The following is a 27,886-nucleotide window of genomic DNA, read 5'->3' on the forward strand; positions in this document are numbered from 1 at the left end:
TCACGCCATTTGCCCAAGAGTCAGTTCTCCAAAAGGGGTTTCCTTCAGTGCAATGTCTACTGCAAAATATATTTTAGGTATTGTTTAATATTGGACAGGTTTTGATGAATTAGCCATTTGGCAAACTAGCCTTTGGCTAATTTTGCTATTTGGTGAACTGGCTTTCGGTATGTGGCTTTTTCACACTTTTCCTAGAACTCCGTTTTGTGGTTGCAGCACGGTGTATATTCCCTTGTGAGGAAGGGACAGGTGTGCTAGGCCCGTGGTCGGCAAACTGCGGCTCGCGAGCCACATGCGGCTCTTTGGCCCCTTGAGTGTGGCTCTTCCACAAAATACCACGACCTGGGTGAGTCTATTTTGGAGAAGTGGCGTTAGAAGAAGTTTAAGTTTAAAAAATGTGGCTCTCAAAAGAAATTTCAATCATTGTACTGTTGATATTTGGCTCTGTTGACTAACGAGTTTGCCGACCACTGTGCTAGGCTGTCTTGCTCCCAGCAATTCGGCCTTGGAATCTGGCATGTAAGTTTGTCTATTAATCGAGTCCACTTCCTGTTTGCCAATGAGTAGTTTTTGGTTAAGTTTTTGGTTTTTTATTTATTACAATCTAAGATTTTTGCTTATAATATTTTATTAGGTCATTCATTTTTTAAAATCGCATGTATTTCTCTTTATGCTATGTTTTGTGATTGACTCTTTATGAAGTTTTATGCTAATTTTAAAAAATCCATTCTTTTGTAATTCAGAATAAATCCCCAACTCTATCCTTCCTAAACATATAATTTTATTTTATTTACTTGTTTTTAAAATATATTTTTATTGATTTCAGAGAGGAAGGGAGAAGGAGAGAGTTAGAAACATCAATGATGAGAGAGAAACATTGATTGGCTGCCTCCAGTACGCCCCACACTGAAGATCGAGCCCCAACCCGGGCATCGAACCATGATCTCTTGGTTCATAGGTCCAGGCTCAACCACTGAGCCACACCAGCTGGACTAAACACATTATTTTACCTTTTAAATCTGCCCGTACATAGATGCATTGCTTGCAACTTCACAAGTCTTGAAATTCCTTAACAGGAGATATTATTCCATTATTTGTTATTTCAAGTATCTACTAATGTGTAACATATTTTACTGAGTTCTGTAACAGTACTGACTAAACTCTAATTGACTCTACTGATAAAATGGTAACTATGTGAATGTATAATATTGTCATCTTGCTTGAAGATGTTTTAAAATCATTTTCAGGATGAAAGCTCAATAGAAAGTGACGAATTTGATATGAGCGATTCCACGCGGATGTCAGCTGTGAACTCGGATCTCAGCTCCAATCTTGAGGAAAGAGTGCAGAGTCCCCAGGCTCTTCAAGGCCAGCAGGATGGTAAGTCCTTTAAACTGAAGAACGCACACCCACACACAAAGCAACAACAACAACAGTCGGAATGTATTAAAACAACTGCCGCTTACTCTCGTGTCAATTCGTTACCTGTTTCGGAGGGGGCTTTTTCTGTGTGCTCAGGTTGTATTATCCACTTTATTATTCTGGGATTCAAGTACCTTGCTCAAAACTGGGGCGTCAGACTGATTTAGAAACAGATGTTAGTTGTAAAAGTCCAAGCTTGCCCATGTTCTGCTCCCTGAACTACTTTGGGTTTCTAGCTGTGGTTTCTCGGGCCATCATTCTTCTGACTAAATGAAGAGTTTAAATATGATCATATGGGTAATTTGGATTTTTTTATTTCACTAAAAGACAAGGTGGTAACTAAAAACAATGGATATAAAAAGGTAGTTTTACGGAATGATTTTGCTGGGTAAGAAGATTTTTGCTGGGAAATTGAGCTCCTTTACTCAGCTGTACAGAGAAGAAAGATCATGATGCTTTTTTTAAAAAAGTTATCTTTATTGTTGAAAGCATTACCGATGTCCCACTTTCCCCCATTGACCCTCTTTCCCCTGATGATCTCTTATGTTCCTTGGCCCATTGAAGATTCCTGAATCACCCCATTGTTCTTGACAGAAAGAAAACTGGATATGCAGAGTAAGTAGATTTGGTAGTTAAGACACTTAAGGTCTAATATTTTCAGAGATCTTTAAAAACTATCTTTGTAGATTTTTGTCTTTGTAAGTTTGAAGTTATGCATGTAAGTAAATGTATTACTTGGATAGTTATGGATTAAAATTAAAGGTTATAAGTAGAAGGATATGGGCCAATTTTAATCAACATCAGTTTTTTATTCTTGTAATGAGTTTACATGAATTTTCTGTGACCGTATAGTTTTGTGCCTACATCTGTAGAAGGAAAATAAAAATATTTCCTTTCACCAGACCGGTGTGGCTCAGTGGTTGAGCATTAAACTATGAACCAGGAGGTCACTGTTTGATTCCCCCGATCAGGGCACATGCCAAGGTTGCAGGCTCGATCCCCAGTGTGGGGTGTGCAGGAGCAGCCGATCCTCATCATTAATGTTTCTATCTCCCTCACCCTCTCCTTTCCTTTTTGAAATCAATTTAAAAAAATAAAGAAAGAAAAAGAAACGAAACACTGGTTGCAAAATACGTATTGCTGAATTTCTAGCTGCTGTTAGCGTTGTGCTTGTATTGTCAAGGTTTAAGAAAGCTCTAGTTTTAAGCATATAAAACATCCAACAAAAGGCAGGGGGTTTCTTTTTCACACTACAGATGAGTTTAAAAGATGCTGATGTTTGTTGGCAAAAGTTAGGAGTGCATTGATCAGTGATTTTAAAATTGCATCTTATTCGCCACAGAGTCGAATAGCGAGAGTAGTAGGAAGGACACATCTATATGGAACTTTCTAAGAATGAAGTTCCGGTTTAGATACGAACTATCTCTTTTCTTCTAATATATGGAGACTTGCTCACAGTTGGATTTTGAATGGAAATTGCATTTCACTGGGATAATAGAATAACTGAAAAATATATATGTATTTCTCACTATTAATAATGGTTCATATATATTTTATGTGTTTACACTATTATCTTGTTTAGCCTATAACTTTGGAGAATTTAAATAACAAGAAAATGTCATGATGTGAATTCATGGTTTTCTTGATTGAAATCGCCAGTTGTGGCTCTTGGGCTGGGGACAGCTGGTGTGATTTAAATCTACACTGATTTTAATAAAATGTAGTGGAACTCCTTCAAGTATTAGGTACTCTGAGGAGAAAGCCCTTTCTCGTCATATATGGATGTGTGCCTCCGGGATAAACACCTGTCTAACTGTTCCTTCTCCAACCTGAGCCTGAGCCTTTCCTTCCAGCTTAAATGCCGTCTCCTCATACTCCTCACTGAGTCTGCTCTTGGAGTCGTCTCTTCTTTCTCCTGCATCACAGGTTTTCCGTGATCACATAAACATGATGTAACACACATCCTCTTACGAAAGCCCCTGTGATCCCATTTTGTCCTCCCAGTCATTGCATTCCTCTGCACCCCCCTATAACACACTTCACAGTGAGACTCATTGAAAGAGTTGTCTCAGCATCTCCGCTTCCTCTCCTCTCCTCTCCTTTTTTTTTTTTGGCTCATCTCAGGCAGACTCATCCTCGCCCCTCTCCTTTACTTGCTTTTATGAATATCACCAGCAATCTCCACGTTGCCTGATTCATTGGTCAGACCTTCTTCCTCATCGTCAAGGCTGACTTCAAAGGAAAACACACCCTTTGTTTCCCACGCTCAGCTCATTCTGGGCGTTCCTTCCCACATCCTGATCTCGGGATGCTGGAGTGCTCGAGGGCACAGCTCTTAACTCTCTCCTCCAGGCCACTCTCCACACACTCACACCGAGTCCTGTGGCTTTCCATACTATCGGTGCCCTGATAGCTTTCCTGACCTCAAGATGATCTTCCCTACCTGTTACCTAAAGCCTGACATTTTTCAGAGGACTTATCACTGTATGGAACCATATTGTTTTTACCTACTAGCTGTTTTTCTTCTGAAATGCAAATACCATGTTAATGAGTATATCTTATGCTTTTGGTTTCCTTTTGGTTTCTTCATTTGAGATAGTTCTTAAGTGATCCATTATTTTTCGTGATTAAAAGATAACTCTCTACCATCATCATGATTTGTGATATCAGTTTTACATATTTTTGGTGCTTTCTTTTTTTTCCCCTTTCCCCTGACAGGCGCACTCTCCTAGGTGCCACTCAAGAGTGACAAACGACTGTATCATTCCTGATTTTTCTCTCTACTTCAACACACAGGCACATAGACATATGTACATGCTCAGAAGGTTTTGTCATCATTGTTTTATAAAAAGAGGTTCATATAACCTGCACTATTGCTCACGTAATATTATCTTTCTCTTAGCGTTTTCTGTATGCTAAAATATGTATATATAATGGTGAGGAAAAAAAAAAAAAGACATGGTCCCTACCGTTATGTAACATACTATCTAAAGGAATAAAAATATCCATGGTAACATTCACATTTGATTAGAGTTCACCTAACCAGTGTGAGAAAATTCCTGCTTACCAAAAACAAGAATTCATAGTAGTAAAACTTTTAGTTTATGCCTCTTTCTCAAATCAGTGGAGATTCTGGGAGTTAGGTGTAAATTGGGACTGAACAATATTAAATTGTAAAAGTTAATAAAAGAGTTCTATTTTTTAGCACTACATAATTAATTTATTATTTTAAGTAAATTGAAATATCATATTGTGGTTTTTAAGAATCCTTCCTAGTAATTGTAACACAGGTAGTTAGAATAATGTCTTTATTGGACACCATATAAAATGCAGAGTCAAAAACATTTTTTTCCAGTTTTCACCTTCCCATGGTTATAAAGATTTGCAGTCTATTTAATATCAAGGGATAGAATGAATAGAAAATAGACGTCATATTAGAGATATAAGATTTCATAATATAAACTTCATAACGGTACATAGGTCAGCAAAAGTAGGTTTACAGCTGTATGTAAAACATTTTATTCTTGTTTATCACTTATTACACATCGTATTATTTCTCACACAAGCAACTAGAAACCTTCCTTTGGCCCACCCTGTATGTGTTGTCTGTATGCTGGAGGAAAAGAAGGGAAATGTCTTGCTGGCAGGCTAGATAACCAGGTGAAGAACAACAAGACAGGCGGGAATGAAACATTTAGAGAAGAATGCTTCAAGGTGGATGCATAATACTTAGCTAATGCTGCTTATTTTAAGTTTATAGTGCTTCCTTTACTCAATAAACACAGAAACTCAAAAAAATGCACAGAAAGTGCATAGGGAGTATTTAAAAACATTAAAGTAAAATATGTTAAGCTACTTAACAGGTTTTCTGGAGACTTAAAATACTGCCTTGAGGTTAAACTCTCCTAAAGGTTGTATAATCACTTGCTTTGCTTATAAACGCTCGAATGAGGTCCTCGCAGCCCTGTGGAATGAAGGGGCCGACTGTGACAGCGGCTCCCTGGGTGCGGGGCTGCGCGGTGCGTCACGGAATTCCGAGGAGCAGTCCAAGGATCCAAAGCTCACGGGTGCTCTGTGCTCACAGGTTCAGCAGTTTGTAAGTGTGCTTGTCCTGCCATTCACTTACATGTGTTGTAAGTAGAAATGTCTCTTAGGCTTTTGTCTTTAAATCCCAGACCCTAGAAATCTGTGGGAGCGTGGAGAAGCTAAAAAAAAGTATTCTTATTCTTAATCAATTATTATTTTTTAATTCTTTATTGTTTAAAGTATTACATACTGTATAATATTACACGTCTCCTTTTTTTCCCCATTGACCTTTACCCCACTACCCCAATCCCCTAGCATATGCCCTCACCCCTCTAGTGTCTGTCTGTATCCATTGGTTAGGCTTACATGCATGCATACAAGTCCTTTGGTTGATCTCTCCCCTTACCCCCACCCTCCCCTGCCTTCCCTCTAAAGTTTGACAGTCTGTTCCATGCTTCTATATTTCTGGCTCTATTTTTGTTCATCAGTTTATGTTGTTTGTTATATCCCACATATGAGTGAGATCATGTGATATTTATCTTTCTCTGACTGGCTTATTTCACTTAGCATAATGCTCTCCAGACCCATCCATGCTGTTACAAATGGTAAAAGTTCCTTCTTTTTTACAGCAACTTAGTATTCCATTGTGTAGATGTACCACAGATTTTTAATCCACTCATCTGCTGATGGGCACTTAGGCTGTTTCCAGATCTTAGCTATGATGAATTGTGCTGCTATGAGCACAGGGGTGCATATATCCTTTCTGCGGGGGCCTGATGCGGCGGGGGCCAAACATGGTGGGGATCTCCCTTTTCTGTGTCCCGCGCAGAGAGATGAACGAACCGGTTCTAAGTGGAGGCGGCCAGGGATTGAGAAATATTAGGAATAAAGACAGGAGAGATAGATTTGAAAGCTGGGGCTGGGTGGATCTTTCTGTGCCTGGCTGAGGCCACAGAACAGATCCAGACTGCAAAGCTGAGGCTTTATTTATAATCAGGGACAAACAAGGCAATTAACAATGTTCTTGTAAGTTTCACTTGTTTTGGCAGCACTTGCTGCCCCTCCCACAGCCCACTAGCTACCCAGGAAGGATCTAGGGATCAGTTACAGGATCAGGCTTAATTATGCTGGGAGTGGTCTGCCCTCCAAACGAACTTGTTTGTGACCCTGCCACAGGTCAGTGCAAGGCTTAACCCTATAACCGCTTCCTACACCTTTCTGATTGGTATTTCTAGTTTCTTGGGATATATTCCTAGCAGTGGGATCACTGGCTAAAAATGGGAGTTTCATTTTCAGTTTTTTGAGGAAACTCCATACTGTTCGCCACAGTGGCTGCACCAGTCTGCATTCCCACCAGCAGTGCAAGAGGGTTCCTTTTTCTCCACATCCTCGCCAGCACTTGTCATTTCTTGATTTGTTAATGATGCTATTCTGACAGGTGTGAGATGGTATCTCATTGTCCTTTTGATTTGCATCTCCCAGGTGATTAGTGACTTTGAGCATCCTACATAATAAAATGGTAATATGTAAATTACCATCACTCCGCTACGCCCACGATTGGGCCAGCAGGAGGCGCAGGGGGCGGGACTCAGGGTGGCCGGGGTAGCTGATTGGGCCAGCAGGACGCTGAGCCATGGCTGCCGGAGGCTTTCGGAAGGCCTGGGGCACCGGCGGACAGCCGGCCAGGTCCCCCGCGATCAAAGGCCAAAGCGGGGGACCCGGCCGGCTGTCTGCTCCGGCGCAAGGCCTTTCGAAAACCTCCGCAGCAGCTGGAGGCTTTCGGAAGGCCTGGGGCACCCGCGGACAGCCGGCCGGGTCCCCCGCGATCAAAGGCCAAAGCGGGGGACCCGGCTGGCTGTCTGCGCCGGCGCAAGGCCTTTCAAAAGCCTCCGCAGCGCCGGAGGCTTTCGGAAGGCCTGGGGCACCCGCGGACAGCCAGCCCGCTGGTGCACCAGGTGCATGATTGAATCATGCACTGGGCCTCTAGTGTTTTCATATTTCTCCTGGCCTTCTGTATGTCCACTTTTGAAAAGTGTATATTTAAGTCCTTTGCCCATTTTTTTTTATTGGATTATTTATGTTCCTTTTGTTAAGAAGTATGAGTTCCCTATAAATTTTTGCTATTAGGTCCTTATTGGATATAACATTGGCAAATATGTTCTCCCACGCAGTGGCTTTCTTGTTGTTCTGTTGATGGTTGTTTTTGCTGTGCAGAAGCTTTTTGTTTTGATGTAGCCCCATTTGTTTATTTTCTCCTTAGTTTCCATTGCACTAGGAGCTGTATCAGTAAAGATATAGCTACGACATATGTCTGAGATTTTGCTGCATATGGATTCTTCTAAGATTTTTATGGTTTCCCATCTTACATTTAAGTCTTTTATCCATTTTGAATTTATTTTTTGTGTATGATTTAAGTTGGTGGTCTAGTTTCATTTTTTTGCATGTATCTGTCCAATGTTCCCAACACCATTTATTGAAGAGACTGTCTTGACTCCATTGTATGTTCATGCCTCCTTTGTCAAATATTAATTGAGTTAATGGCTTGGGTCAATCTCTGGGTTCTCTGTTCTGTTCCATTGGTCTATATGTCTGTTCTTGTGCCCCTACCAGGGAGTTTTGAGAACAGTGGCTTTGTAATACAGCTTGATATCTGGTATTGTGATCCCTCCAACTTTGTTCTTTCTCAGGATTGCTGTGGCTATTCGGGCTCTCTTTTTATTCCAGATGAATTTTTGGAGAGTTTTTTCTAGTTCTGTGAAATATGCCATTGGTATTTTAATGAGGATTGCATTAAACCTATAGATTGCTTTGGGTAGTATGTGGACATTTTAATGATGTTGATTCTACCAATCCATGAACACGGTATATTCTTTTTACATTCTAAAAACAGTTGATCTCTATATTTTGTTGTTGTTGTCTGAGGTTATTTATTAAAGGATATCTGGTCACCTTGGCTGGTTTTTCTCAGGGGTTAGAGCATCCGGCCGCAGACCAAAGGGCCTCAGGTTCAAGGGTGTGCATTTGCAGGTTCTATTCTCGGGTACCCCTACCCCCTGAACACCAGGTGCCTGTGGGAAGCAACCAATCAACCAATTGATGTCTCTCCCTCAAGGATGTTGTGTTTCTCTCTCTCCCACCTCCTTTCTCTCTCTGAAAAAAAAAAAATGGAAAAAATATCCTTGGGTTAGGATTAAAAACAAAAAAGAATATCTGGCAAAAGAAAAGTGTCAGATATAGAAACAGGCTCATAATAAATACTCAGCCTCATTTGATAGAGGAATACAAATAATTGTAACTGGTTGTCTGAGTTAATACTTTATTATAAACGATTAGTACTTGTGTGAGGGAATGTTTGTGCTTTAGTAAACTTAAAAAGATTATTAGATAACAGTAAAAAATTTTATATTTTAAGTCACACAATTTTTTAATTTTTCTCTTTTGCCTTTTTTTTAGATTACAGGAATGCAAAGGGAAGTTGAGGCAAACCCTCAACTCTCTGCACATGAGCTTAATCAGCTTTAAAATTAAGAGATTGCAATAAGAAATAAAGAATACAATGTCCTTTAGCCATCATTTTATTTTTATGATTTTGGTGTTGGCATCTCAGAATATTGCTCTTAGGAGAGTGTCTTTAATGGCCCTGGTTTGTCTTTTGACTCAGTGGAATAGTGTAGAAATTTTTTAATATAGTTTTTATTTGTAGTGTTTGTTATTTCATTAATTTATCAAGTAGTGGCTTGTTTATACATTTAAATCTTAACAGTGTTCTGTCTGCCAGGTAAAGGGATGTGGTAATATTTAGAAACAAACAAAGAGGGAAAAGGACTTGAGAGTTAAAATTTTTCTTAAAGAGTTCAACAACATTTACCTCAACTTCTATTTGTGATGAACTTTATTTTTTATTTTTTATTTTATTTTTTTTCTGTGATGAACTTTAAAAAAATGTATTCAAGGTAACTTTTTCATTCAGAAATCTATTTGATAATTCTGTCAGCATTTAGAAATAGATAGTTCATGTGCCAGAATTTTTAAAAATCTCCTCTTTCTGCATAATACTTGTATTCTAGAAATATATTAATATGCTTTAATTGGTCAGGCCATTTTTGATAAACAGGAAAGAAATTTAATTTGAATTTAGTGTTTAACCTGCACACAAAATTTAACTATAGTGTGGCTGGATAAATATAGCTTACGAAATTATGCTTAGTTATAATAAACTTTAAAAAACTTTAGGTCTTACTTCACTGCTAAGAATAGGTAAATTTTTACCATAAATATCAGTTTAGTGAAAATTAAGTGATAATGTATTCAAGTTATAAATATAGGTAAATATTCTGCATTATAAAGATTTAAGTTGCTTACCTTTGAGTAAAATCATAATTTTCCTTTAAATATATTGTGGCTCTAAGGTCAAAAGGTCAGTAAGACAGCTTTTAAAACTTACAAAAATATCTTGTTTGAGAAAAAAATTGAATCCCATTGATGTCCACTTAAGTCCTTTAAAGCCTATATACCCCCCCCTCTAAGAATCTAACATTACTTCCTTCTTTCAGGAATGCATAGATTTTTTTTTGTATGAGACCGTATTAGTCTAGAGCATTTTCCCATATTATTAGTCTAGAACCGTGGTTGGCAGACTGCGGCTTGTGAGCCACATGCGGCTCTTTGGCCCCTTGAGTGTGGCTCTTCCACAAAATACCACGGACTGGGCGAGTCTATTTTGAAGAAGTGGCATTAGAAGAATTTTAAGTGTAAAAAATTTGGCTCTCAATAGAAATTTCAATTGTTGTACTGTTGATATTTGGCTTTGTTGACTAATGAGTTTGCTGACCACTGGTCTAGAACACTTTTCCCATACATTATAATCCATATTGTACTGTTTTCCAAAGACATGTTATTAAGAAATTCATTGGAAAAAAATTCAGTGTTAAGTATTTTTCCAAAATTCTTTGGCACCTTTGGTTTAGTGGGGATCTTTGCCTCCCACTGAGACTTAGCTGGCACAGTATTCACCCAAACAAGGAAGCTTGTTCAGGAGCTAGGTAGCCAAAATGGAGACAGATTGCCCCACTCAGAGAAATAATTTTAAAAAGTCTCTTACATGGAGTCTTGAGTATACTTAGGCAAGGGTAAGTGGTGAGAGGCCCAATATTTCATTACTCATTCAACAATTCTCTATTAAACTCTACAGTGAACCACATAATGAGGTTACGGGCACGGATGTGACATATTAAGTTGAACAATACAAAATTGCCAAGCTCTCAAGTAACTTAAAATGCTGCAACATGGAGAATGTGAAAGCAAAATGTTTTGGAAATTGGGAAATATTTCTGTTTCAGAACAATGGTACATGCACTGGTATGTCCTGTATATCTTAACTTGTACTCTTGTCAAATGACCATAGTCTTGTTTGGAGTGGAAACGGAAGGAAGTAAATTAAAAATAGTGATTTAGTTGTGAGATAAATCAGTGGGGAAAGAGATGTGGTGGTGGGAGTTTCACTTTTTCTTCTGTCCTAATTTAGATGATACGCTGAGCATAGACCCCTACCTTGGGAACTTAAACACACACACACACACACACACACACACACACACACACACACACACACATTTATGGGACCCATCTCAGATGGGATGACTGACAGGCATGTGGGAAAAAGCATGGAGCCAGTGTTCCAGACCATTTTTTTGAAGACATTCCTCGTATTTCTACTTGACAGTTTTGGAGTGCCAAGATGGCAGCTGTCTACAGGGTATTGAGTCATGCAGGTGTAGTTCATGCTCAAATGCTAATTTGGCCAGTGTTACCTTCTGCCTTACCTGAGTGAGGATTAATATGCATGTTTGTATGGGTTTCAGGTAATACTGTTTTCTTAGTTATGACAATTGCCATGCACTGCAGTTCTTGAATGCTTTTAAAAACACCTTCTAATATATTTTACATTTTGTTTGCAGTCTTATCTGATTATTGTACACCTGGGATTTAATTTAAGAACACACACACAAACACATAATACTCTTTTACTGCTCCTTGTATATGCAAATAAAATTTTAGTAAAAGTATGTTTGTGACTAAAATTACATCTAATTTAGCTGAATAGGATATGTTCAAGTATTTATTAAAGCATATAAACCAGCAATAAAAGGAACTACCATTCACCATTTAATTTAGTTGGAAAATCTAATAAAACATGTTTTTAATAAAAATGATGTAAAGCAGTATACTTAATAGGAAATTAAATCTAGTGGTTAATTTTTTATGATGGTGAGTTTTAATTAGAAACACTATTAAAGTTTTTTTTAGGCTGAACACCAAATTTCCTACTGAGGTTATACTTTCTTACCTAAGACATTTTCTTTGTTCTACAACTTTCTTTTCCTTTAATGGTGTCTAATTGCCTAGGAAATTTTGCATAAAGCAAAATGATTAAAATACTGTGTTTTTTTGTTTTTGCAGAAATTTAATTTCTGCAAAAACAAAAAAATTGCATCTGTTCTTAACAGTGTTATTGTTCTCAGTTTTTAAGTTTTATGTACTTCTGGTTTTAAAATACCTGAAAATAATAGCATGCTGCTCCTTTTTCTTAATTTCAGTTGTTCTAATGCCAGATTAAGAAATAATTTGCATAATAAATTAACTGAATTAATTATTCTGAGTTGAGGTAGATACACTGATGAAACTTTTAGAAAGCTTTATTTTCATGGAACTTATTATATAAATAATTATATATCAGAATTTTCAGAAATACAAAGTATCTTTATAAGTAATATAATAATTAGAAGGAAAGTTACTATGAATTAGAGGAAATTTTGATTGCTAGATTCTTTTGTAATATTATGTACACTGTTTGTGTGTGTATTTAATCATTTGAAAGGGTTAAGTAGTAATTCTCTGTTCCCAAAAGTAGAGTCAATAGTGATTTAGCTTACATATAAATCATAAGTATTGAAAAAAGAAGCTGAAGTTTTGGATTTATTTAAAATGCTTTTGTGGGGATTACTATTTTTTTCTTCTTGGATTCAGGCTCATAATATTTGAAAGTTTACTTTTCTCATAAATTAAAATTCTGATTTTTGATACTTTACTCATATTTCATAAATGGTTTTCCATGTGAGTGCTTATTTAGAGATTTAAATTTTGACTTCAGTCTGAAGCTTGTAAACCCCAGAGACCAGTCCAATCTTAGCTAGGTTTGGGCCTGTGGAAAATTGGGAGAAATTGCCTAGGTTCCAGGCTTGACTTAGAGAATCAAATCTGGTCAGTGAAGGATTTCAGGTTAATTGGGAGTTTTTCTTCTGGGCTGGTTCTTGCTTTTGAGGTATTGCTCTGTGGTTTGACATTATCCTCATGATTGTTTTCGCTGGTCCAGGAATGACGACATGGATTTAAAGTTCAGTGTTTCAGCACCTCAAGGAAATACCAAAATTCTATTAGAACCAAGTAGCAGACATTGGATCCTTTTATCTTTGAATATTAAATTCTGTCGGTGTGATAATAAATAAGATTAAGAATCCATATGAGAGATGTTAGAAAATGTCTTTTGAGCATTTATTCAAATAAAAAAAAATTTTATTGACTTTTAGAGAGGAAAGAAGAGGGAGAGAAACATCGATGTGAGAGGGAAACATGGATTGGCTGCCTCCTGTATCCCCTCTACCTATGGCAGGTGGGGACCATAACCAGGTCATGTGCCCTGATGGGGGATTAATGAACCCACAACCTTTCAGTGCACAGGACAACACCCAACCAACTAAGCCACATTGGCCAGGGCCAAATAAATTCTGAACCTATAAATTCACATATCCGGCTGCATTATAGAATCAGAACCACTCTAATTTTCCCAATTTGAACATCTCAGACACTAGTTTGTTTGTTTTACTGTCACCTGGCTGGCCTTTGTAAACTCCCACTGTGAAGCCAGCACCTTGCTGTGTTTCTTTACAACTTTGTTGTTGCGCGTGCTGGTAGTGTGTTTAAGAAAAGCACAGCATTAGCCTTTAGGCCACAGAATTTCAATGTTGGATGGGGCTTTGAAGCTGGTGTTGCATTAGAAATAAATCAGCTACAAAATGCGTCTAAATTGACCATAAAAATCTTTAATTGCTAAGTTTTTTTTGTATCAACCATTACATGGTAGGTTGATAAAAAAGAACTGTCAGAGGTATTGAAGAAAGCAGTTGAAAGGATTTTTACTATAAACTCCGAGTTTAATTATTTTGTTATCAGCCTCACTTCGTCGTCATCCGCCTGGGAGCGCCCTGGGGGCAGGAAGCGGTAGACCTGGGCATTCTTGCACGCTGCTTCTGAAGCCAAGCAGTGTTTGACGCAATAAAACACAGCTTTTGAACGGAAATAGAGTTTTGGACTTTCTTCCCCACCTGCTTGCTTCTGTAGGGAAGGTATTTCTTTTCTTGCCAGATATGAGATAGGTAGGGGATGTCCTTGCCCACGAAGGACTATTCTGTCCTTTTTCCATTTCACTTTGGGGTCCCTGAAGCCTGTGTGTCTCTCTTGTCTACCTCCCAGAGCCGCTCGGGAGCAATGGGACCATGAAGTCGCTTTGAGATTCTGAAGTAGATGCCTTAAGAAGGCAGCAGGAGGACACTTCACTTTAAATCTTGAGCCCTGGTTTCCTATCCCAGCTCTGCCATGACTAGTTTTGCAGCCTTATTTACGAACTGGAGGCCCGGTGCATGGATTCGTGCACCGGTGGGTCCCTTGGCCTGGCCTGTGGGGATCGGGCTGAAACCAGCTCTCCGACATTCCCTGAGGGGTCCCAGATTGCGAGAGGGCACAGGTCAGGCTGAGGGACCCCCCTGGTATGCGAATTCATGCACCTGGCCTCTAGTATGCGTATAAGATCAGTGGTTAATCTCTTCCTGTCCTGCCCCCTCCCCCCTTCCCTCTGAGATTCATCAGTCTGTTCCATGCCTGTGCATTGAGCGTCTGCCCCCTGGTGGTCAGTGTGCATCATAGCTATCAGTCGAAAGGTCAAACTGTTGCTTAGGATTTTATATGTATAGATTATTGACATCGTTGAGCAACCATTTCTACATCTGTGAGTCAGAAGCCTAGCTAAGCCTCTGAGATTCATTCCAGCTCCAGTCGCTCTGAGTACTCACCCTCTCAGGATGCCCTTTCTCATCCATAGCATTTTCCGTTGTCTTTGTCTTGATAAAACACTTTCCTTTGGAAAGTACAATGGGCTTGGCCTGCATGGCTCAGTGGTTGAGCATTGACCTTTGAACCAGGAGGTCACGGTTCTATTCCCCATCAGGGCGCGTGCCCGGGTTGTGGGTTCGATCCCCAGTGTGGGGCATGCAGGAGGCAGCCAATCAATGATTCTCTCTCATACTTGATGTTTCTATCTCTCTCCCTTTCCCTTCCTCTCTGAAATCGGTAGAAATATATTTTAAAAAATAAAATAGACAGTGAAATGGGACTCCATAATTTCCTACAGATCTTTAAATTGTTGTAAGTGTTTTTAATGATGGAGACACGCCCCTCCGTCTCCAGCCAGCGCTTCCCATCTGTGAAGAGCCACTTTACTTCCAAGGTGCACACGTGAGGAGTGCTTAGAAAGCCGGGGTGTTACTGACGGAGCAGACTCCCCACTCTTCCTCCAGGCTGACTGCAAGAATCATCCAGAGTCGTTCTCTGCCATGTTTTTGCCACTAATCTTTCATTCCTTCGGTAAGAAACTGTGGTCAACCCAAAGGCTTATGGCTATAGCTAAAGCATAAAATTAACACTTCCCCCTCTCTTCTTTATGAACATAATAAGAATATAATAAGTTATCCCTATTCTTTCCTGAGTGTATGTGTGTACATGTGTATGTACATATATATGCATGTGTAGGTATGTGAGTATGTGGGGAGAGAGAGTATTTTTTTTTAAATAATGTTTATTTTCCTTCAGGTGCTTTTCATAAAATTTATCCAGAGATTTTTAGATACTGGCAGGTTTCTTAGGACTTCCTTCAATAGCAACATCCTTAAAGCTTTGGCATATCATTCATCAGCTCGTCTCTCATTATGGAGATTTATTCACTAACATATTGTTATAACAGTATCTTGGAGAACAGAGTCTACCATCGTAGAATAAAAAAAAAAAAGTACTCATCGCTGTTTACCTCTCTCTTTGTTCAAATCCCTGATAAAGTAATCAAGAAAGATCCACTTAGCTTGGTAGGTCCGTGGGCAGAGCACCGTGAGCATGGTCCAGCGCTCCCAGCTGCTCTCCGCGCGGACACGCCGGCTCTCCCACGCCTGCCAGCAGCATCGCGGCTGCTTGTAATGTCATGTGCAGAGTTCTGTTTTAGATGGTGAGCACATCTACATCCTCATCCAGATTCAGCCATCTAAGATCAAATTCTTTTAGGATACTTCCCACGCAACGCGAGGCTAGGCGATGATGAGTGCTTACCGGAGGCCAGGTACCGTCCCAGGAATTCCCTTTGTAGGTTTTCACAATAATCGCATGAAGTAGGACTTTTTATGGTGTAGATGAGGACACCGGGCCTAAGCAACCGGCTTGGCATCACCCAACTGCTCAGTGGTACCAACAGGTTGGACCCGGGCCTCCTGGATATGGAGCTATGTCTGCAAAGAGGAGTTTCTCAGTTGCCACGCCCACCCCTGTACCATTGCATTCGTTCTGCTAGGTAACTGTGCTTGCTCACACACCTTCCTTCATGCCACCCATGTCCAGCCTTCCTTCAGGTTCATGTTTTCTACACAGAGAATTAATATTCTGGCTAATATTTTAGTATCCCCGTGCTTTCTACACTGTCTGTAATAGCTACTTATAGATGTTCTCCCATACTTGCCTCTCCTCACTCACATCTCTCTTTGTGTCTGCATTGTCGTAAAGAAATGATTATTTCTTGCCATTGAAATCCGTTGGTCTCATCTAGCTTTCTAAAACAGGAGTAGCACATTTAAAATTCTGTTTATTTCAATAATGTCTCTGGACAATCATTACCCTATGTTTAAAATTCATATTTCCTTTTATCTGTTAAATGTGTAATTGACTTTTGACAATTTCTTTCATCTCCCCTCTTCTGTCCCTGTATGGAAAGGACAAGAGGGAATTGTGATTGACCTCCTGTACTGCATTCATTATTTTGAGTCATCTCATTTTATTTTACCAGGCTTTACTCTAAATAATAAGACTCAGCTTTGGGAGAAGGAAAAAAACACACACACTTTTCACTCATAACTATCCACTCATGACAATAATGATTTATCTTATTTTATAAGCTTTTTTTTTTTGCATAACATTTCAGCTTTGCTCTGTGTGAAATAACAATAAAGGTTATACCTCTTTTATAAATATAAAGGGCCTTATTTTTCTTCATAAAAGCATCCAGATGAATAGGCTATTTTGAAGTAACAATTATTCAAGTCACATGCCTTAAAATAACATACTTTATATGATAATGATAGTCATGTTAATCTCATTAAAACATCTTAAATAAAATATGGGTGCTTAATGTGGAAATTACCTAGATTCAGTAAATGTATATAATAATGGGATAATCAACCCTACTCAAATGTGAGCAAACTTTCAGAGTGAAAGAGAACATCAAAACCCCTCCAGATCAAGACACGTGTTCCAGAATTATGCTAGATGTTTGACACCAGATGAGTAATTATTGAATTACTGATTTTCACATTGGCTCGTTACTATATCTACACAGTTGTAATGAACACAACTTATTAAGTGTTTTATCCTCTACACCAGTGGTTCTCAACCTTCCTAATGCCACGACCCTTTAATACAGTTCCTCATGTTGTGGTGACCCCCAACCATAAAGTTATTTTTGTTGCTACTTCATAACTGTAATTTTGCTACTGTTAATGAATCGTAATGTAAATATCTGTGTTTTCCGATGGTCTTAGGCGACCCTGCTAGCGGTTCTCAACCTGTGGGTCGCCTAAGACCATCGGAAAACACAGGTATTTACATTACGATTCATAACAGTAGCAAAATTACAGTTATGAAGTAGCAACGAAGATAATTTTATGGCTGGGGGTCACCACAACATGAGGAACTGTATTAAAGGGTCGCGGCATTAGGAAGGTTGAGAAACGCTGCTCTACACTTATGTTCAGACCCGTTACTAGTATTTGATCAGATGGAGCGAAGGAGCACACTGTTCAGTGATGGCATGGAGAGTGTCACTGTCTCATTGGAACTGTTCCGTATCTTCAACATCCGTGCTGCTTGATGAGTGATGCTGCTTGAGGACACCCTCTGCGTTTTGCCAGTTGTCTCTATTGACAGAAGCCATCACTAGTAAGAATGCCTTCAATCTAGAAGAAGGAAATTAACTTCACCTGAGACATTTCCACTTTCAATTAGAATCCAGCTGAAGTCCACCCAATGTGCGTTTCTATGACGACCAATGCTGAGAAGCCTAAGTCCATCCTCCTCCAAAAATGGCATTCATTTCATTCTCATGTAAAGAGAAGACAGGTACTTAACGCCTCCATTGCAAGTATACTTCATGTATTTATTTGCTCACATCTTCACATTTAGACAGAAACACATTGGCTTCAAGCAAATGCTAAAATGCTTCAAGAAGTAAACACAACTATACGTTGGATCCTTTTTTCATAAAGGCTTTTTTTTTTTCAAGTGTAAATATAATAGAATATATTTATTTGGTAGTTTGTGGTCAACCTACTTTGGAAGTTAGTTTAATTAATTTATTTTTTTCCAAAGACATGAATAGGTATTTGCTACTATTTGCAGTATTGTTGTGGAAGGTAATATGGTGGAACACTTAACTACTTCGTTGTATGTAGAAGGAGGCAGTAATGAAAAACAGTAAAATCATCAATTGCTGTAGTAACCACTAGAGGTCTACTGATATCCGATTTCTGCCAACACCCTTCCTTTCTACAAATATTTGAAATGGACACTTTGATGTGAATTTAAGTGAATGGCTTCTTCTTTGTTGTTGTATGTGTCTTTCATTCTGCGGACTTTTAATTCCACATACAATTAAGCGTATGTGGTAGTTTCTTGGATTTTTTTGTTTGGGTTTGGTTTATTTTAGGTTTTTGTTTCTTTTCCCCTCAAGGTGTGTTTAAATACTGTATCATGACTATTCACTGAGGAAAACAACTTTGACGTGCTTGGTGGGCACTGATTACTTAATTCACGCACACATCTACTAGTGCAGAAGAAACGTCCGTCTTGCTTTTTATTCCGGGGGCCATATGAATTCCATTTGATTCTAAAGCCAGAATTGACTACCTGGTCTTACACATTTTTTACTTTGACTTGGGAATGTACCTCCAGGGAGCCTGCAATGCGCATGCAAATCGAATGTAAGCAGAGTTCACCATTCAAGGACTAACGTTGTTCAGTCCCGTTGCTAAAAACAGATGCCTTCTGTTTTGTGAGAAATAATAAATGTTGCTAGCCAACATGATGCAGAGATTTTGTGTGTAAGGACCTTGAAAGTATGAAATGTTACGGTTGCTATTCAACATGATTTGCCATGTTACTTCGTTTTATACAAAAGAAGGTAGCGGTTGAAATGCGTGTGCCAGAATGAAGGTGCCCACCTCTGAAGCCTGTGCTGCAGAGGGACCCAGCACCTGCTGTTCCTGGGACGGTCCGTCTCCCCGCTGGAGCACAGGGGCATTTGAAGAACCGAGACACACCGGGTGGTCTCAGGTTCTCCGGCATCCACAGGGCTTGGCAGAGTCCCCGCTTAGAAGAGTCACCTTCCTCCTCCGCTCACTCTGCTCCAGCCTCAGCCCCCTCATCCTGCCAAGGTGAGAAGGGAGCTTGGGAACACGGTGCCGTCTCGTTGGGAAGAGGGGGAAGGAAATGTGTAAGTTCTGGGATTCCTCTCCTCAGCAGCCAAATAATTATGAATGCATCTGCAGTAAAGGAAAGGGATCTGAATTTAAGGAAACGCTGGATCTACATTTTTTGGAACGCTTATTTATATTTTAAAATATGTTTTTTATTGATTTCAGAGAGGAAGGGAGAGGAAGAGAGAGATAGAAACATCAATGATGAGAGAGAAACATTGATGGGCTGCCTCCTGCGTGCCCCACCCTGAGGATCGAGCACACAACCCGGGCGTGTGCCCTGACGGGGAATTGAACCGTGACCTCCTGGTTCATAGGTTGACGCTCAACCACTGAGCCACACTGGCCGGGCTTCTGGAACACTTAGTGAGCTGCCCCGGGTTTATTTTCAGACATCACTCTGCCTAGGAGGCAGGAGCAAAGGGTGACTTCGTTCAGTCCAGGGAGCCCACATACATGTGTTTGCCAGGCGTTGCTAGGCTGCCTTTTACTCCGTCCAGGAGGGCCCTCGGAGCGCCCGCAGGCCCTGCCGCCTGAGGACGTGGAGGATGCGGGCGGCGGCCCCATCGCTGCGGTGCTCGTGTGTGGACCGAAGTCTGAGCGCCCGCCGAGGCTGCTGGCCCCGGTGAGTGAGGGCTGGCGCCAGGGCAGGCTCTGCTCTGCCAGCCAACGGCCTGGTGCAGGGCTGCACCCGCCCGAGGAGTGGGCATCGTTGGCAATGTATCTGCCAAGAGGAAGCAGCTGGTGCCCGAGGCCAGGCTTTCTGGGGTTCGCTCCGGGCACCCCACCCCGTGTGCTGAGCTCACCTTCAGGGACGTTGAATTGTGCCATGATACCTTGGGGGAGGTTCTTATGTTCTCATCCTTATCAAAATTAAAACAACATGCACCCCTCAACACAAAACTTTTACGGCCGTGAATGAATACCTACATTTAAATGACCATCTGCTATCTGGGAAGGCTCATAGGAACTTAAGGGCTTTTTTTCTTCTTGCATTTATGGGGTGTGTGTGTGTGTGTGTGTGTGTGTGTGTGTGTGTGTGTGTATGTACAAACTATATACAAACAATTTCAAACATACACACACACAGAGGAAACAGTAGCGTGCGTACGTACTCATGGTAGAACACACTCACCCCCAGCTGCACGCAGCACCCGCCTGTGAGCTATTCAGATTGGGGGGAAGAGCGCAGAAGGAGGACAGGCCTTCGACGCTTTAGAACCCCTCTCCCTTCGGCCACGCCTCCCGGGCCAAGGTCACAGTGAAACCTCCATGAGGTTAGCCCCCTCTCTCTTTTTGTTCACCTGGGATCGAAATGATATAAGAAATGAAAAAAAAAATTCTTTTCACTTACTACTTCCGGAAGCATTTCATCAATATGATTTAAAAGACTTAGAATGATCAACACGCTGGGTTTAAGAATAATTCAGCCATTTCTCAGTTACTGTGTCCTAACTGTGAGCCAGACATTTCCCTGCTGGGATCATAGCAACAAAAAAGGCAGACAGGAGACCTGTTACCTTGGATTTAATATTCTAACCAAAGAAAACCTAACTATATAAACTAAAACACTAAATCCCGTATATGAGAGAAAGTAAGAACTATTAAAACTGCCTTTTTTTAGAATAAAATCAGAAATATAGTTTTTTAAAGCAACATTCCAATTAAAATTTTACTAAAATTAGTAGTTGTCCACTTGTGTATTTATTATTTATTTGTTTGTTTTCACCTTTATTGTTGAAAGTATTACATGTGTCCCCTTTTTCCCCACTGACCCTTCTAGCCCCCCCCCCACCCCCTTCCTCCAGCCTTCCCCACACTGTGGTCTGTGTCCATGGGTTCTGCATATATGCATACAAGGTCTTCGGTTAATCTCTTCTCACCCACCCTATATTCATTCTTTATTTGTGTGTTTTGTCTCTGTCTTTTTTTAAAGATTTTCTTTTCTTTTTGTTTTTTGGCAGTTTACCTATAATATGTCCAGGGCTGTGTGTGTGTATTGGTGTAAATTCTGATTAGGGTTTGTTGAGCGTATTAGCTCTGTGGTTTGAGATTTTTTTAAAATCAAGTTCTTCAAACTTCCAATCCCATATGCTCTCTTCTCTCCTTTTGAGATGCCAAAAGCATTGCATGTATATTAATTGATATTATGTCACAGACTACTGACATTTTTTTAACAGTCTTTCTCTATGTTTTAATTATTTTCATTTGGCTTCAAATTGACTTATTCTTTCTTTATCCAGGTCCAGTCTTCTGTTTACAATTATCAATACAATGAACTTTAATTTCAGACACTGTATTCTTCAATTCCATAATTTCCTTTTGGTGCTTTTCTTAGAGCCTCCAATTAGCTACTGAAATATGCTATTACGTTACCCAATATATCCGTCTTTAGCTATAAGTTGTTTAACATATTAATAATGGTTCTTTAAAAGCTCAGGCAGGCTAATTTAAATAACTGAATTAGCTATTGATCCTCATCTGTTTACTCTGATTTTCTCTTATTGTGGATAATAATAATATCCACATAAAGACAAACTACAGAAGTTTGTATCACAGTTAACAGTACTATTGAATTGTATGTCACAATTCACAGGTAAAGTATTACCTCTACTACTATTAATAACCCACATATTTGTTTTACATTTACAATGTTTCAAACAGCTACATTTCTGTTCTCTAAAGTACTTAACTATTATCTTTCATTCTCTCTCTTCTGTGAGACTTCTGTTGCTCTCTGTATTGTCCCTTCAAATGCATCTTCATGTTACTCATTAATATTTCAGGCTTTGCCATTTGCCATTTCTCATTTTCATTCCTCATTCATTTTCCTCTTTGGTCCCTTTCCTTACCTCACCCAGTCTTGTCCTCACCTCACTGTGTCCGTGTTTCTGCTTGATCTTTTTTCCAGTTGGGAACCACGTAATGTCCTTTTTGGCATATGGTATTCTAAATAACACATAATTTGTTCCTCTGGTGATTGAAGCAGGAGTTTGTTCCTAGAACCACACCTAGAGGAGTTGCAGCAACTCTGGTAAACGGTGTTAACTGCCTATGGAGTGTTCGCTCCCGGACGCTGGTGAGACACAGCCGCTAGTTAAGATGTGGGCCCTTCACCCCAATAAACTTAGAATACTGCTGGTTAACAGTGTTACCCGACACATAAATACGTAGAAGAGGCTCTAGCTGTCACAACACACTGGCTGTGCTTCCTTTTCCTTCACTGATGTGTGTTCCATTCGTGGAGAGCTGATGACAACAGCAAATGCAGCCAGCTTCATAGTTAGTTACTCGTAGCCCGACAGTAACCCCTCCAGTGCTGGGTATGTGCCCTGAGGAGAGGTTAGCCAGGCCACTGGCTGGCCTTGTGGGACCATCGTGAGGCCCTGGCCACCATCCCACACGTCATCTAGAGTACATGGTGTCCCTCCGAAGCGCGCTCGGCTGTCTCCATGTAGGACCACCGTACTGCACAGTGCGAGCGGTCACCCGCGCTCTTCGCTCCCATGCAGCTGGGCCTGCAGCAGCGGTTCTCAGCCTTCCCGATGCCGCGGCCCTTTAATGCAGGTCCTCATGTGATGGTGACCCCCAGCCATAACATCATCTTCGTTGCTACTTCATAACTTAATTTTGCTACTGTTATGAATCGTAATGTAAATATCTGTGTTTTCCGATGGTCTTGGGCGACCCACAGGTTGAGAACCACTGCTGTAGAGCCTAAGACCATCGGAAAACACAGATATTTACATTACGATTCATTAACAGTAGCAAAATTACAGTTATGAAGTAGCAACGAAAATAATTTTATGGTTGGGGGTCACCACAACATGAGGAACTGTATTAAAGGTTCGCGGCATTAGAAAGGTTGAGTACCACTGGCCTACAGGATTACAGTGTTGGTACTAACACCTCCTTGCATTTTTCTTAGTCATGTATCTTGAAGAGCACCATTAAGATAATGCTTATTATCTTAATAATAAACATTATTATTAAAACTATATGTGAGATTAGTGTTTATTCATTCAACACTAATTCGGCAAACATCTTTCACATATCTATTATGCACTAGTGATTAAACTAAATACATGTATATGCTAGTTCTTAATTACACTCTCTCACATTTTTATACTTTACTAGTAGCCCTGCGCACGAATCCATGCACCAGTAGCTCTCTGCGGGGCCTGGCCACTCTGCGCCCGCTGCCCAGAGGCCCACCCACAGCTGGGCGCAGAACGCTTGCCCCGTCGCCAGGGTGACGACGCAAGTGTTCCACGCCCCGGCCTAGCCAGAAGTCCATCTGCGGCCGGGTGGGGAACGCTTGCCTGGTCACTGTGGCGATGAAGCAAGCATTCCGCCAGGCCGCTCACACTGCCCGCTCTCAGCGGCCGCCCCCCGGTGACTGGGGGACTCCGGGGCTGAGAGGACTGGGCGCCGCCATCTTGTGGCTATGGGCACCACCATCTTTGTGACGGAGAGATGGTTAATTTGCATGTTACCCTTTTATTAGATAGGATAGTACACGTAAGTCACTGCTACATGATAATATAAAGCCTTTTTTTGTTTTATAAGACACCTTAGTATGAAATTTGGGCCACTTAGGGCATATCCGCCTCTAAGTTAATTTGAAGTTTTGTTTTCTGGAGAAATTAATGCTGAATGTCTGAGAAATACCTTTGCAATTTGGAGTCAACCACAGAGCGAGGCAGAGCGTTTCCGCATCTGCATAGCACCTGTGTGCTGAGCAGCTCAGGGCGTTCCATGTACAGCACCTCACCCCCACCCACTGCCTTCTGCACTCACTGCCAAACACTGAGAAGCAAGATTTCTTGTCTCGGGTCATGTAGGCCTCCTCCTTAGAAAGCAACTGTAGACCTTCTCTAAGCTCTGGTTTTCTCACAAATGTGTCCATTTTCTCCTAAAACAGAGAATTAATTCAACCCACACATACCGGGCATTGCTGTGGGCACTAGGGAGAAATCAGTAAAGCAAACAGGAAACAGGCACTCTGTGCTTTTCAAACATTGCATTCAGTGCTTCAACCTGCATATACGCTGCTGGTCTGTTTTCCAGCTCACTAGTGCTCTTCATGTTTATCTCCAGTTATTATCCATGGTATCTATTAAATGCTGCATTTTAGTTACTTCACCTGTAACATTCTTGAATTTCCTTTTATAGATTGCAGTTCTGATGAAATTCACACTTCTTCTATCCTCTTTAACATAATAATCAGTTATTTTAAGATCTGTTTCTTATAACTCCAATAACCGGATTATCTGTGCATGTCCATTGTCTCTTTTCTATAACCAGTATTTTTCTTGATCCTGTTTCTTGGTTTGCCTTGTACTTTGTAATTTACGGATATTGTGTATTCAAAGTAGCAGAGGGTCTCAGGAATGGTAGCTGGTTGTGGTCTCACTTCCGTCCTACTACCCTTTCAATGGGAACTTGCCTACTCACACCCGGGCTACCTTTTTTGATGTGAAATCCATCTTTTTTCCCCCTTATAGTATCATGAGATTTCCAAAAGTCTTCTTCGCTTCTCTAACTGTACACAATAGATGCTGATATTCTTGGTCTCTCTCCACAGGAATTCGGCATTTGTCCTGAGGGAAAGCTGCCTAGGGAATGTTGGGTCACAGTTCGCTAATTTCCTTCTCTCTAGCAGCTTGGGCTCTCAAGTGCGGTTGCCTGTTGGCTGTCTGATGCTTTCAAACAGACCTGCAGCCTGCGCTTTTAGACATTTGCTTTCCTGGGGATCCTCCGTGGTGGCATTGCCTGCACCAATCTATTCCATTATGGCGGCGTCTACTGCTCCTTTGAGGATACCATGTGCCTGCCTCCCTGGGCCGGGACAGTTCTCTTCTAGGTCCTCTCGTAGCATCCTGGGCGTCATTTCATGATAGTGTCCGTCACCAAGCGGTAGAGGCTGTGTACTTGTCTGTCTCTACTGCTAGACCGTAAACTTCTAGAAGGCACATCATCTTTTTTTTTTTTTTTTTTTTTTTTGCATTTCCTTTCCTGACACATGATTGCTGCTGAATAAATGATCGTTTAATAAATAATTAAAAAGTTGGAATAGGCAAGTATATGTAGGTTTCTGGACCACACGGGATGCCCTTTATCTAACAGTTATTTCAGTTTGTTTTCCGCTATGTTTATGCTTTTAAAATCTCAATATTTTTACCGTGCATTTACAACTTTTTTTTAAAAAAAAAATTTAAACCATCTGTAATTTATTTTGTTATATAACGTAGTACTGAGTTGTTTCTTTTTTATTTTATTTCTTAGGAGAATGAACAGTAGTGTCAAAGTAAGTTGCAAAAATAACAGGTTTTTTAATTGACTGCAATATTTTTTAACAGTGTAAACCCATAATAATTAGTTAGTAGATTTATCTTTCTATTTTGACATGCTTTAGTATTTTTAAATGTTATTTTTCACTTTGTGGCATTAGGTATTAAAATCATATAGATGATGTGAAAAAATACATTTTCATGTACAATTAAGAATTTTTACATATTTATTTTTTAAAATCCTAGTTGGAATTCTCCCTCCCCCCATTCCCCGTAGGGAGCCTCCTCAGATTCCTTGGGGAAAAAGTTAGCTGTTCCCTTTCTTAACTTCCCAGGGCCCTTTATTTCCACTGTGCTTCCTAGTTCCTCATCTGGCTTAGTTTCCCCTCCAGCAGTTATAGTGTACTTACATGCTCACATTGTCTGCCCCCAACACACACACATGTGCGTGCGCGCGCACACACACACACACTCACACTGGGGTAAACTTCTAGAGATATGGCATTTTTCTCTCTCTGGTTTATTCTTGTATCCCCAGCTCCTCAAACTGTCCTGGCACAGAGCATGTGCTGAATGAATGTCAGTTGCTATTAGATTGGAACCTGCTGAAGACAGGGACAGCACCTGGAATATCACTCTAAAGCAGGGCTTTTTTAAACTATAGATATAATAAATAACTCAATTATCTTGTGAAACTAAAAGGGATTATGTCATTTATATTGAAAGATCCCACTAATTGTAGTAAGTAGCAGTTGTTCAGCAAATAGTTCTTCAAACAGAATTAATACACAAGATCTACATATTTAAACCTTCATTCATTATTTGAATGCATATTTATGTATTGAATTTTATAAACCCATAGTAATTAGTTATATAGGATTAATACTTCTGATATATTTTAGAATCCTTAGATATCATATATTCATTTTACTCTATTAGATATTAAAATCATATAGATGCTATGAAAAATACTTTTGTACAACTATTGAGTACATGTCCTGTAGCTAACATTGTGTTTGGAACAGCAGAAGCAACAATCCTATATAATAAAGAGGTAATATGCAAATTGACTGTCACACCATCACACACAAGATGGCCACCCCCATGTGGTCACAAAATGGCCGCCAAAAGATGGCCAGCAGGGGAGGGCAGTTGGGGCAACTGGGCCGGCAGGGGAGGGCAGTTGGGGGCAATTGGGCCGGCAGGGGAGCAGTTAGGTGTCGATCAGGCTGGCAGACGAGTGGTTAGGGGGTGATCAGCCTGGCTGGAGAATGGTTAGGAGCCAGCAGTCTCGGATTGCGAGAGGGATGTCCAACCTGTGGGATCGGGCCTAAACCAGCAGTCGGACATCCCCTGAGGGGTCCCAGATTGGAGAGGGTGCAGGCTGGGCTGAGGGACATCCCCCTCCCCACAGTGTATGAATTTCGTGCACTGGGTCTCTGGTGAATAATATTTAGTCTCTGTCTTCAAAATCCTAAATAAAACCTAACTTTACATAGTATTTTCCATATTCTAGGCACTGTGATGAGATCGTTAAGTATGTTTACTCCTCGAATTGTCATAATATTTCCATGAGATAAGCACTGTTATTTCCCCCATTTTGAAAGTGAGGAAACTGAGGCCCGGCAAGATTAGTAATGCATTTGTCTGTGCGCAGAGTCCCAAAAGTCTAGAGACCGGTCCTCAGGCTTTCTACAAAAGGTGGTTTCTAGCCCTGGGCCCAGGGTCTCTCTCGGCCTCTTTCCCCAGAGCTTCCTTGGAGTTCGGCTTCAAAACTGGTTTTGAAAACAATGCTCTTCCCCCTATTTTCTCTGCCCCTCTTCCTCCCAAGACAAACGTATTATTGTAATTTAACAATTACACTGATTATCATGTTGAAAAATTATGGGCTCATAAAATTAACCCATGAAAAATAATTATAAAACTCTTAAATGTCTAACAGCATTGATTTCTTGCATTTATATAACCTTAGTGAAAGGTTATAAATCGCTTTCAAAATTTAAGTCTAAGTTGGTGCATTCTCAGCATGACCTACTTAAAAATAAACTTAAAAAAAGAATATTATCCTTTGGGGCGAAGGAGAGCTGGAAAACATAATATGACTGATTTCCAGGTAGTTAGTCTTAAAGGATTAGCAGATGGTAAACATTAGCTATTAGAGCAGGAGATTATTTTTTAACTTTTTTTTTTAGCTGAGGTTCATCAGAAATAAGTAATTCTGGCTGGTTGATTTTGAAAGTACCATATGTTGTTTACGTGTTTTGGCATTTATCCAGTTTCCCTGAAGATGAGAGTGAAAAATGGAAA

The 27,886-nt window shown here is 40.3% G+C and overlaps 1 protein-coding gene across 4 annotated transcripts in view; it reads left to right on the plus strand.

Moving 5' to 3' along the window:
• NOL4 (nucleolar protein 4) overlaps positions 1 to 27,886 on the plus strand; it is a gene marked incomplete at both ends in the record, with an annotated part of 223,237 nt that overhangs the window by 69,790 nt on the left and 125,561 nt on the right. For all 4 annotated transcript variants that reach the window (XM_079785152.1, XM_079785151.1, XM_079785153.1 and 1 more), the window contains one exon: positions 1,248 to 1,380. In XM_079785152.1, coding sequence (XP_079641278.1) covers positions 1,248 to 1,380 — 133 coding nt within the window. The remainder of the gene's footprint in view (positions 1 to 1,247; positions 1,381 to 27,886) is intronic.

This window comes from Cnephaeus nilssonii (genome assembly GCF_951640355.1).
Source record: "Cnephaeus nilssonii genome assembly, chromosome: 11".
Taxonomy (NCBI): Eukaryota; Metazoa; Chordata; class Mammalia; order Chiroptera; family Vespertilionidae; genus Cnephaeus; species Cnephaeus nilssonii.